The sequence below is a fragment of the Kwoniella botswanensis genome, chromosome 1 (assembly GCF_036426115.1).
Source record: "Kwoniella botswanensis chromosome 1, complete sequence".
Lineage (NCBI taxonomy): Eukaryota > Fungi > Basidiomycota > Tremellomycetes > Tremellales > Cryptococcaceae > Kwoniella > Kwoniella botswanensis.
In genome coordinates this window covers 12,339,666-12,351,786 of record NC_088599.1, presented here as the reverse complement: position 1 = coordinate 12,351,786, position 12,121 = coordinate 12,339,666, and the positions used below count along the sequence as shown (strand labels likewise).

At 45.5% G+C, this 12,121-nt stretch overlaps 4 protein-coding genes across 4 annotated transcripts; 2 read left to right on the top strand and 2 right to left on the bottom strand.

The window, feature by feature from the left end:
* Positions 1–245: 245 nt before the first annotated feature.
* On the top strand, positions 246–3,319 carry L199_004657 (uncharacterized protein; the record flags this gene model as incomplete). Its single annotated transcript, XM_064890382.1, has 8 exons — positions 246–326; positions 386–460; positions 527–617; positions 685–865; positions 939–1,267; positions 1,331–1,598; positions 1,655–1,805; positions 1,862–3,319. 8 exons carry the CDS (start codon positions 246–248, stop codon positions 3,317–3,319), a joined length of 2,634 nt encoding a protein of 877 aa, XP_064746454.1.
* Positions 3,320–3,500: 181 nt separating this feature from the next.
* L199_004656 (uncharacterized protein) lies at positions 3,501–9,145 on the bottom strand (the record flags this gene model as incomplete). The annotated part of the gene is made up of 20 exons (XM_064890381.1): positions 3,501–3,607; positions 3,691–3,932; positions 4,003–4,074; positions 4,157–4,648; positions 4,713–4,818; positions 4,875–4,973; positions 5,028–5,138; positions 5,202–5,323; positions 5,383–5,587; positions 5,652–5,725; positions 5,795–5,977; positions 6,041–6,196; positions 6,251–6,458; positions 6,514–6,728; positions 6,782–6,849; positions 6,914–7,033; positions 7,096–7,577; positions 7,635–7,809; positions 7,865–8,018; positions 8,082–9,145. 20 exons carry the CDS (start codon positions 9,143–9,145, stop codon positions 3,501–3,503), a joined length of 4,455 nt encoding a protein of 1,484 aa, XP_064746453.1.
* A 330-nt stretch (positions 9,146–9,475) lies between these two features.
* L199_004655 (uncharacterized protein) lies at positions 9,476–10,522 on the bottom strand (the record flags this gene model as incomplete). The annotated part of the gene is made up of 6 exons (XM_064890380.1): positions 9,476–9,529; positions 9,600–9,615; positions 9,691–9,718; positions 9,793–9,881; positions 10,245–10,361; positions 10,485–10,522. The coding sequence occupies 6 exons, from the start codon at positions 10,520–10,522 to the stop codon at positions 9,476–9,478; spliced, it is 342 nt and encodes a 113-aa protein (XP_064746452.1).
* An 889-nt stretch (positions 10,523–11,411) lies between these two features.
* Positions 11,412–12,046, top strand: L199_004654 (histone H3; the record flags this gene model as incomplete). The annotated part of the gene is made up of 4 exons (XM_064890379.1): positions 11,412–11,472; positions 11,553–11,675; positions 11,741–11,886; positions 11,948–12,046. 4 exons carry the CDS (start codon positions 11,412–11,414, stop codon positions 12,044–12,046), a joined length of 429 nt encoding a protein of 142 aa, XP_064746451.1.
* Positions 12,047–12,121: the final 75 nt, after the last annotated feature.

Here is a 12,121-nt window from a genome sequence, read left to right as displayed (position 1 = left end):
CTCGTTATCAGTTTGTTGTTGTTCATCATCATCCATCCCTTCGCCATGATCATGTCCGGTAAAGTGGAACCGAGAGGATTGATTGTCAGCTTAAAGGGGTGACCCATATAAACCCCATAAACACACCTTCGAACATCGTCCATGTAAGGTGCAGACAGTGAACTTCAGTTCAACTCATGCAACAGGGTTATGTCTCTGTATCAGCGGTGAACGAGAGACAACAGCTAGGAGCGCGAGGATCCAAGATGACGTCCAGGCTCAAGCACAAGCTCGAGCTGGAGAATGTCAATCTCAATAGTGCTTATCTGAACGAATCGTTCGTACAGGTAAGTCATCGGTTCTACTTCACACCAAATCAAAGCTGATGAATACTGTAATCTATCAGATTGGTACACCCCTACCAGCTCTATCAGAACATAAGAAAGACAAACAGGAGTATGTACCAGAATGGCAGCAGGAGGTGAGCTTCCTCGGAGTCTTCTTCCTCAATATAAAGATAGCTCACTTTGATACGTTTCTGGTTTAGGTTCGAGATGAACAAGGTCGAAGACGGTTTCACGGCGCGTTCACGGGAGGGTTCTCAGCTGGCTATTACAATACAGTAGGATCGAAGGAAGGTAGGTTGGCACCACTTCGCTCATCGGAGATTCTTAGATCCGATCGCTTACATATGACTGTCGATAGGCTGGGCACCGTCGACATTCAAATCATCTCGAAATAACCGAGCTAACAAAGTACAAAGAGCTGAGGATTTCATGGATGAAGAGGATTTACAACATATGAGGGAAGATAGGAAATTGGAGAATACCGATACATTTAAAAATGATGGGTTTGCAGGTACGAGAGAGGAATTAGGTGGGAAAAGGTCAGTCAGCTGAATTGGATGCCATCTTGTGCATGGAATCTTACAGTCAGCTGACATCGAATGGTGGATTTAGTCTACCATCAGCTATTGAATCACTCATTGCACCTTCACGGTCTTCCATCGGTGAAAAGCTCTTGCAGAAATTAGGCTGGAGACCTGGACAAGGTATTGGACCTAGAGTCACTCTGAGAAAATTGAAACTGCAGCAAGGGAAACTTGGCAAAGCTAGAGCGGGAATCAACGATGATGAAGATGGACAAATGGGAGACGATGAAGAAGGCTCCAAACATACATTCGCTCCTAGGGATGTAGCGTTGTTGACATTCGATGCGAAAGAAGATAAGCAGGGTTTAGGGTTCGTGAAAGGAAGAGGGATGTGCCCATTACCTGGTAAAAGACCCGGTGAGCTATTTCTCACATCACTTGTTGATATATATACCTATAGATTAGCTGACCCTTGAGTAGCGATGGGAGCGAGACAGCTGGATGACGATGATTACGATCCATACTCGGAAGCTGGACCTTCGAGTCGACCTTTGGCATTTGACGGATTAGACGATGATGACGAAGTGATAGTGATGGGAGGCTCCACTCGTCCAGGATTGGGATCAAGATCAAATATGGAGAATCGATATAGTGCTGGAAGAGAGGTGCAGCAGGATACATGGCACGATGGCAGACCTGTGTTGAAAGGGTTCGCATTAGATCCCAAAGGTGTTCCACAGGATAAATGGTAAGCTATACATCACAGTCTACGACTGAATTGATAATAGCTGATGAGATCGATAGGTTTGCTATGCCTGATATACCGCCTGATTGGAGACCTCGTCCTGCTCGAGTGTGGGGGACCACCAAGAAATGGGATCAGAAACCTGGTGAAGAGGAAGTGAAGAAGGAGGTGATCAGGGGTGAACCTGGAAAACCTCTAACGTTCGAACAGGTAAGCTGTCAGCTGTTCCAAAATCCGTGGTGGATGTAGCTGACAGTCTTTCTCAGCGTGGAGCAGCATTAGGTGAGGAACAACGTACATCCAAAGCCAAATCGGTATTCGAGTACATGTCTTCCAAAGATCGAGAACGTCTTGCATCAATAGCATCTACAATTGCGCAACCACCACCGCAGTCACTATCGCTCCAACCACCTCCAGAGGAAGAGGAAGTCGTGGCTCCTGCGGCGACCGAAGTGGATATTCCACCTTTATCACCTCGAACAGCCTCGGCAGCTCTAAAGGGTTTTATACCCTACGGTGATGATTTAGAGAAACAAGATCGATACAAATCATATCTCACTTCTCAAACGTATAATACCACAGAACCTAACCCAATCTTGAAAAAAGGTACGATCGAAGAGATAAATAAAGAATTAAGGGATTTTTCATCTTCCGCTCGCATCTTCCGTCCAATGTCATATGCGATGTCCAACAGATTCACGAGCGGATCATCAAGTTTGGCGGTATCAGATTTGAAACAGGCCAAACCTGGTTTACACGTATTTGATGCTGAGAAAGCGAAGTTGGATTTAGAATTAGGAAAGCCAAAGGTAGCCGAGGTTGTGGAGGTAAAGAAAATTCTAACACCAAGAGAACAAGCTGCCGCTAGTGGGATGTACGGCAAGATGACAAGAGAAACTAGGAATTGGTACCCTACCAAATTGATTTGCAGGAGATGGGGTGTCAAGGATCCTCATCCTGAAGGAGATCCCAATGTGGGTAGAGATCAGAAGAATACCATTAATGGCAATAATGCTTTGGACACTACGCCTTTACCTTCAAATGATGCAAGTTGGGAATCCAAATTTATACATCAACCTACCACGACTACCACCACCACTACAAACGCAGTATCGACGAGTACGAATACGAATGAGGGTGGTGGAATAACTGGCGATAATGAAGTAGAAAAACAACCTACGAATATATCGGAAGTGGGGATGGCCAACGATCTCAATCAAGGTAAAGATATATTGACTTACGAGAAACCTTCGATTGATATCTTCAAAGCTATCTTTGCGAGTGACGACGAAGATGAGGATGAAGATGATGAGCGAGAAGTGGACAATTCTAACACGGAAATGGCACGAAAAGAAGAACCAAGAAAGTATGAGGATCCATTCCCTGTAAAGGAAGAAGGTCCAGTGGATATACAAACTTTCAAACCTGTTTTCACGCTTCGTAAAGAAGATATCACAACCGACTCCAAGAAGAAGGACAAAGAGAAGAAAAAAGAGAAGAGTAAGAAGAGGAAAGGTGTTTTATCATTCGATGTTGGCGATGAAGGTGAGGATGAAGATGTACAAAGGGAAGAAAAGAAGAAAAAGAAGAAAGACAAGGACAAGGATAGGAATACATCTAGTGGTAGTCATATTGAGAATGAAGGAGGAGAAGCAGAATGGGTTGAAAAACCAAGTGTTGTACCGAGATTGGTAGGAAGGAAAGGCGCAGCTGATTTCATGTAAAACACCAGATTTGTATTTTGTTGTAGTAAGATATTTCATATAGTATAATGCATTGACAATCATCATGACATCAATTCATCGCATCATTACTAGCTGATACTCTGATACAATCGATCCATTCGAAATTACTCTGGCTGCTTGACGGCATCAAAAAGACAAAGGAAAGTATACAATCAGAATATCACGTCTCAAATGTCAGAGCTGTCTCTTTAATCATTATTCTAGCCTGTCTATTCCCAGGCCAAGAAATTTGTATATCGCTCAGAGCAGACGTAGAGCTCAGAGGACCTATCAAATGTACAACATTATGAACCATTAGTGAACAGTTGATACATTCAAAAGGTAGACTAAAGGAGGGAAACTGAACTCACCATCATCTGCTCGTATAAATTCAATCCTCTTGAACGGTTCACCCTTTTCCCCACCTTGTCTAGGCGGCGCACCAACGTTGAAAAATCCACTCAAGGAACTACCGACTTTCCAAACCGTTACATTCCCTTCCTCCAAACTGACAGTGATCAACCTCCTGCCGTCCGGAGAGAATGTCACGGCCGATACGGGGTGTTTGTGAGGTTCGATCACGTATAGTCGAGAGGCAGTTTTCAGATCGTACCTGTGATTGAACATACTAAATCAGTTTACTTGCATTCCCCTCGTACGGGCGAATGCGCAGTAAGACATACATTATAACTGCTCCTTCATGTGTACCCACCGCCAAACGTTGAGTACCACTGTGGAAATCTATCGTCGAGAATCTATTCCCATACAAACCATTCCGATCAGTATGCAATCCATCCCATCCTGCTCTACATGTGGTAAAGGGCAGCGATCACTCACGCTAAGACCAGTTCATTCAGAATGACAGTAGCTGCCTGCCAAACATCATCTCTCATCTTGCCAATATTCGGATCTAAACTCTTGACCACGGCCTCGGCAATCCTTGGTAAACCATTCTCCAATACGTTTGGCTTTTTCCTAGCCATATAAACACACAATTTCATTATACTTGTTCGACCTTCCACTGATTTCGCATCGAGGACATCCATCGATAAAGTCGACATGAACAATGCCGGATTACTAGAGGCGACATGTAATACAGCCAAACGAGCTTGGGCAGCTATACTAATATTGGTTCCATTCCCATTGGTATTTGAGGCGAAATCCTTATGGGTAGATAGGTGGAACAATCTTCTGAGAAGGTCGGAAGGATCAACGTATGATTGCCAAGTGGTGAATCCCTTGGAACAAATTTCGATCGCGAGGGATAAGTGGGAGAATGAATCGGAATGGAGAAATATCGATACTGATTCGGCAATGGATTTCAGTACGCTATAGATTAGCAAGTTAGCTAAGTTCACTCGGACAGAAAGTAGAAAGTCAAAGCAAAGCCTACCTTGGCTGCATCGTCTCGAACTTATTCAAAGCGATACCACCGAGCATCGTCAACGCATTGGTAGCCACGTCAGAAGATCTAGTCGCAGGCGAAAGTTTATATGGTACTGAAAATTATACATCATGTCAGCTGGTGAGGCATTGCTTTGAAGTCTTAGCTCACAGTTTGCCTGTCCAACTTCCACCGTACAGTCGATCTCTGCACTAGACATCCTGCCCACTCGAGCAGCAAATAACATACGAGCTGCCTGGTGAACATCAGCTATGAAAGGAGTGTCAGCTGCGAGTCAACGTGTATCGACTGCGTCTAGCTCACTCGAAGAGTCCATGTAGTATTCCGCAAAGAAGTGTACATCGGGCTCAGTGGCTGTAGACGGCAGAGATGCGGTATAGTGTGCTATTACTTCTGCTGCCCATCTCTCATGATCTGCGGTTTGAATTTAAAATCAGCACAGATAGGTTATTTGCAGTTTATGGGGTATATACTGACCAGGGGAATCAAGGAACGGTCGAAGTAGCGTGACGATAGCCAATTGCCTCAAACCAGTCATGTAAGGTGATATGCACCAAACATTAACACCTTGAGCGTAGTCGAAGCGTTTGCCCTCGATGCTATTGAAAAGACATAAGTCAGCTGAAACGTTCAAGCTCCTCGGCTGAGTTTGACGTACTCTGAGCTCCCTATCACAACCGGTATATCAGGCCTGCGTATCCCTAGGTTGTCAGTGCAGATCTCATCGACTCTGTCATCTATACCGAAAGTGAGAAAGACGGATAGCAAACTCCGAAGGGCAGATAGGGGACTGTGAGTTGGATTATTCTTGGACGAATGGAGCCATCGACCCAGTTCTCGTAGATCGAAGTTGACCAATCGGCCTGTAACATCAAGCGATATATGAGCCTTTCCCACTTATCATCATTTTGGACACCTGCAACATACCTAGATCCGCTGGTTCCGCGGGTAGGCATGGAACAGTTTGTAAAGTTGCATTTTCGTTCGTGCTCGACAGTAGACTATGAAGCCGTATATCAGCTGTTTAGCCAGAAATGTGGTGCATCATGGTTGATGAAAAGCTGACTCACACTTCCGCCCAATCACCAACCTGCAACATATCCTCGGCTGCGTCCAGGCCGGTCGATCTTCTGAATTCTTGAGTTCGAGTATTCCATACTCTGGCTTTACCATTAGCGTAAGCCAGTAGAATATCCTTCTGTTCGATGAATATGCGTCGCAGAGGCGTTCGAGAAGCCGGGATGAGGAAGAGGCTGAAAACATGTCGCCACTGAGCAATTCGATCTACATGAAGTGTAGGCGAGCAGGGGACTTACTCGTCCATCTCTTTTAGAGAAATGATACCGACTGTTCCGTCCCTTGACGTGATCAGGAGACAGCCCTGCAATGGTCCAGCTTGTGACATATCGAGTAAAGCGTCATCCTTGACTGGATCAGCGAAGAGAGTCCACGACCCACAGAGCCTGAAAGGACTACCAAGCAGTGTCAGCATCCTATGCAGGGCAAGATTATAAAGTGTAACAAACCTCGTTGTCCATATCCTGACCACACCATCCTCATCACCAGCTACCAGATACTTGTTCTCCACCCCATCAGTGCCGCTTGATGTGATAGTAGTGAGACAAGTGACCGGTGAATCTAGACGATCGACCGTAGGCTTGTCGTCTGCAACAGAATTCTGTGGCGATTTTAGAAGTACATTGGAGAAGTTACGGGGTATGACATTTCCCCCAGCTGACGTAAATGGTCAGCTTGACACCCGTCAACAGAGACGATCGATCAAGCTCACAATCTGAGGTGAAAACGGTCTCGATGCTTGCAGCAGCTATACGGCAAGTACTGCTAGTCTCGTTGGATTGACTTAGGATCGCGAGTGATAGAGGTCCACTCTCTTTTTTTGACATGGCCAATAATTTGATGGCTGCATTAGTTATGAAACACAAAGTACCGTCCGAGTTGAGAGAGGCGTTTTGAACACCATCAAGAACGGCATCGCCATTGAATCTGTTGAGATCATCAGCAAAGGTGACAACATGATGTAGAGATCGTTAACGTACTTCAGACTGGTCACTTTGTCTTTAGGATCTTTGATCTCCTCTGCGGAACGGTACAAGTGACAATTCTCCTATTAAACCGTGTGACTTTCAGCTGAACTTCCTCAGGAGGAAACGGGGCATGTATTCACTGACCTGCGATATAATTACGATACAGCTCCACCCTTGAGTGAAATGAACAGCGTGGATTTTCTCTTGCAGTGACGCTTCAACATTTCCACGCATTTTTAATTTCTTCCCGTCGGTCCAGAACACCTATCATTCCACATTCCATTATTAGCTCATGCAGCCCAAGTATTGTGTTCTGGCTGACTCACATCGACAGAACCATCTTTCCATCCTACCCCTTCTCCTTTCCCACCAATGACAATCCTATCCCAATTCCCTCCGCCATCCCTCTCAACTTCCTGACCTTCTCCTATCCCTGGACTGGGCTCTTCAGGTTTCTCATCTTCTTTGCCTTTCCTTCCCCAATCTCTCCTAGCTAAGAATTTCGCAAAACCCTTCTCTTTGTCCTTATCTTCTTTGGGATGCGAATGATCACCTAACAAAGGCGACGACGCTAACTCCTTCAGGTGGGTGTAAGACGCTGATTTCCTCAAGGTAGACTCTCGACTCCGTTGAGCTGATGGGTCGGGTGTACTTGATCGGAGGTAAGGTGAAGGGACAGCTGAAGATACCGCCCGTATCTGCGGGGAGGCTTTGATTGCCGGAGTGGTATCTTGAGATGATGGATGTGTAGGGAAGATTACAGGGTAAGAGGTAAGACTGGTCGGAGTGGAATGTATCAGATAGCTCGCTGCGAAATACATCCATGAGCTATGATACGCTTATCAGAGTGTCTCAATCAGCTCACCATCGTGGTTGTTTAATACTCCAACCTCACCTTGCCCAGGAAGTTCTAGTCTGGCAACGATGTGCATTCCTGTTCCAGCAGGTGAAGGGGTAATCATGACGACTCTAGTCACCTCTCCGTTCGGACTAGGTAAAGCACACGGCCATGGAAGTCCATGAACGACGAACATGATGGTCTAAAAGGACGAATGGTCAGCTTAGTCCATACGCTGAAAGAACAGCTGATCTTACATTGTCTTTCTTCGCCAGATGGATATGCTTCCAATCCCAGAACAAGGGCACTTTCAAGGCCTGTTTACTACCTGACGATTTGGCTTCCTCTGGCGATTCGAGGTTGATACTTGTTGTTTGGTGCAATGTCGCCAACGAAAATATATCCAAGGACCTGAAAACCACCTTGATCAGCTGTTTCATCCCACAACGAGCGGCGAAGGAAAGGACAGCTCACCCCTCATCTCTTAACACAACCAACGAATCGACCTCTTCGTACACCTTCATCTGCACTATCTTCCCTCGTCCTACTTCCCTCAGTATGATCCTCCTCACAAACTCTTCTTTCCCTTTCCCACTCTTCTTCCTCCCTATAGGTGGGGGTAAAGTAGTCGATATCGTAGGACTTCGTTCACTAATAAGATCCTCTATCAATTTTCGGTCCTGAGACGATTTCTTATCTTCTCTCGTTTCTTTCTCCATCTCTAAATCAACTTGAATCTCTTTCATTCCCTCTTTATCCTCTCCTCCTAGCACAGACTCATCATCATGTTCAAGTTCAGTCGATACACTGTTCCGTCCAAAGAATCCAAATCTATTGGTGTTCGAAGTTGTCTCGGTCGATGTTGAAGATACGAATGATTTCGGACTTGTTGCACCTGATCTACCCTCATCATTATTGTCATTGGTCCGATCTTCCTTGCTATGTAGTCCTACTAGGCCTCTTCGTCCTATTCCACCTATACCCAATCCTATGATAGAAGAACTGTCATCTTTCCTTTCTTTCTGCTTTTCCAAACTTTCTCTCAACTCATGTCGGTCGGATATACTTCCTCGATGAGTATGTTGATCTGGCCCAGCGACCGAAGCAGATACAGAGGAAAGCGTGGTAGTGGGTAATTGAAGTGCTGACGGAGGAGGGGAGAATGCTGATGTACGTCGTTTACCTGTTATACTTGATGCTGAAGAGCTATTCCGAGGTCTACCAGAGTATGATAAGTTGCGTTGCTGAGTGGGTCGATGTCGTCGGGGTGAAGAGGGTGAAGATGCCGCTTGGGTAGTTATGGACGGTATTGCTATATCGGGTGAAACCACTTCCTGCCTATCTAGGAGAGACGAGGTGGTATGTACCCATATAGTGTTATCTTGACATGCGAGGGCGGTGCGGCGTGAAGGACCTGCTTCGGTTGATGAGGGTGTGAGCCATGATGCGATGTGAGTGGGTGAGATGGGAAGGGAGGATGGCGAAGTTGGGAGATGAGGGTCGAGGAGGATAGGAATCTTCAGGGGCTTCTCTGCCATACTCAATGAATCTGTTAGTTGGCCAATGATTCGTAGGAACCCGATATACCTGATGTCTATGTTTGTAACGCAGTTGTGAATGTTGATAACGGCAGAAATCAGAATGACGTGCAGCGGTCTGTCGATGGGTCTGATTCATCCGGTTCAACCGGTTCCACAAGCACTAGCACGGACTCATCCGCCTCACACTGTACCCCACATCCACCCACTCATTGTCTGAATATCTGGATTGCTGACCATGCTATGCATAGTATGTAAGGTGTTACATGACCGTCATCAAACTATATGATCCATATACGATCCCTCCTCTCTCTAGTCCAATCATGACATCTAGTGTGAAGCAGCAAGAGCATCGGCTTTCTCTTTGGCGGAGAACATACGAGGCTAGGGGACGGAGCATATTTGCCAATGGTGAGTACGCACTCGAGCACGATCCATAGAGATGTATACTTACAGGGAGGTTACGTTCCCTACAAGCACAGAGAAGAAGGCGGATATTGTCAGCTATTGCACAAGAATGAAGCTCATCAGACAATTCAGCTTACCATTTTGTACCATCAGGGAAGAGAGGTGCTATATTCAGAGGAACGAATATGTCAGCTATATATCTTCCATATATTGAATATCTCAAGAAGAAACTAGCTCACGTCGATATGGATCAGGGTGGATTTCTTTGGCTAATCGCTCTTCCGCTTGTTCGAGTACCAAGGCAAGTGCACGGGGGTCGGTGATGTTCCTATGATGAAAGAGACGAATGTCAGTCCATCCTTGTAGACATGTACGATCCCATTCTATTCTCAGTGTTTTCTATACTCTTTCTACACTCCGTAGGTTTCTTTTGATCATTGAACAGGACACCATCGTGATGATTACATCAACAATATCTGGGTTCAAACTGAACGCTCCTTTTGCTCTTCTTCTTAATCTCAAAAAGTATTCCTCTCTTGCTTCCGAGGTTGACCATTGAAGCCGATCTAATCATCTTCATCTATATATTGTCTGTCTTCGTCATTGAGGAATATTCCCCTTCATCCCCAGCTTTCCATTCTCTCCTCAATAACGCTGTTTTTCTCTTCACAGAGCGAATGATGCAACCCACCTATTTCTCTCAAACTCTGCCCTAATCTCAATAGCTCTCTCCCTCCAGAGGTCCCTTCGGATATACCAATTCAGCGAGTTGACCAGATATCGCTTGTATAACGATTTGACGTATTGTCTTTATTGGATGAAATCGGTTTTCGATCGAAGACCACGAGGTGGACAAGAAGCAGAAGGGAAGGTATTCGTCAGTACAAGCTCCGTTCTTAAGATTTCAAATCCAGTTGAAAATCAAGCATACCGGTGTGCTGCCGAATAGGAGGTTGCTGGAGTGCTCATGATGACGATGGTATACTATCCTATGCTATTTTAGATGCTTAAGACGATGACTCTGAGATGGTTTGGATAACCTTTACTCTGACTGGTTGCAGACCGACGAGTGAAGAAGACGAACGGAAGTATTTTCACGTTTTGACAAATGGTATTGGTTAGGCAAGCGCGAGAGACCATAATTGCAGATTGTACGCCTAATCGATCTGACTTCCTTCTGTGAGGTCTTCTCAACGAGTGTATGAAGAACTCGACGACTGATGGACGGAAGATGCACAAGCCCGAGCGACCTCGTGAAATATAGTGGATTGGGTGAGAATACAGCTGATCGTCAATGGAGATGAAGAGTCCGCCATCCCGGGAATAAGTCGAAATGATCAGAATCCATTCAGCATGTCGATGTCATACCTATGATCTCAATGTAGCATGACCACACAATACAAGCTGACATGTCAGATGTAGAATCACTTGTGACTGTGACCGCAGATGAGCTTTGCACAAAAACGTCACATCTCCTTGGGTGACTTTGAAACCCCAGGTTGTTATGAGATCATGTTGCACCTTGCAAGTTGATCCTCCAACCGCCTCAAAATCCCGTTCAGCCAAGCTCACGTAAATCACGTGATATCACCTATGATCAGATGATATCGCCGCGGGAATAAGTGAAATCAACGCATTGATCGCCGCGTTTGTTTTTGTGTTTTGGATCTGATCATTGGAAGTGGAGGTGGTCCTCAACCTCCGTCCAAGGAAAGATATATAAACCCCTCTCTGTGATCGATTTACCTTTCTTCTTTTTCCTCATCCACTCACACGCTCAACAATTAACCTACTAGACCAATCAGTCAACTAAATTTCAAACTCATCTACCAACCAATCAACCCAACAATCAATCACAATGGCCCGAACCAAGCAAACCGCTCGAAAATCCACCGGTGGTAAAGCCCCAAGAAAGCAACGTGAGTTTCCGAGTCTACCTCTTTTCCTTCTTTCGCCACCGACCTCAATTACCATACTGATTCATCTTGGTTTAAATTAGTCGCTACCAAGGCTGCTCGAAAATCCACTTCCAAGACCCAAGGAGCCGTTACCTCAGGTGGTGTCAAGAAGCCTCACAGATACAGACCTGGTACTGTCGCTCTTAGAGAAATCAGACGATACCGTGAGTCAGCTTCCCGAAGCTCATGTGCTGAACAAAGCTGATCATGGATCTGATCTGGATTATAGAAAAATCCACTGAGCTCCTTATCCGAAAACTCCCTTTCCAGCGATTAGTCAGAGAAATCGCTCAAGACTTCAAGACTGACTTGCGATTCCAATCTTCCGCCGTTCTCGCTCTTCAAGAAGCCTCTGAAGCTTACCTCGTCTCTCTCGTGAGTGATCCTAGCTTTCTTTCTCCCTTGCAGGAAACAGAAGCTGATATGGTCAATATAGTTCGAGGACACCAACCTTGCTGCCATCCACGCTAAGAGAGTTACCATCCAACCTAAGGATCTTCAACTCGCCCGAAGACTCCGAGGTGAACGATCATAAACTCATCACTCAGGCTGCTGAGTGATAGCTGGGGAGGAAGAGATTAATGCAGTCTTGTGGGGTACATTACATTAT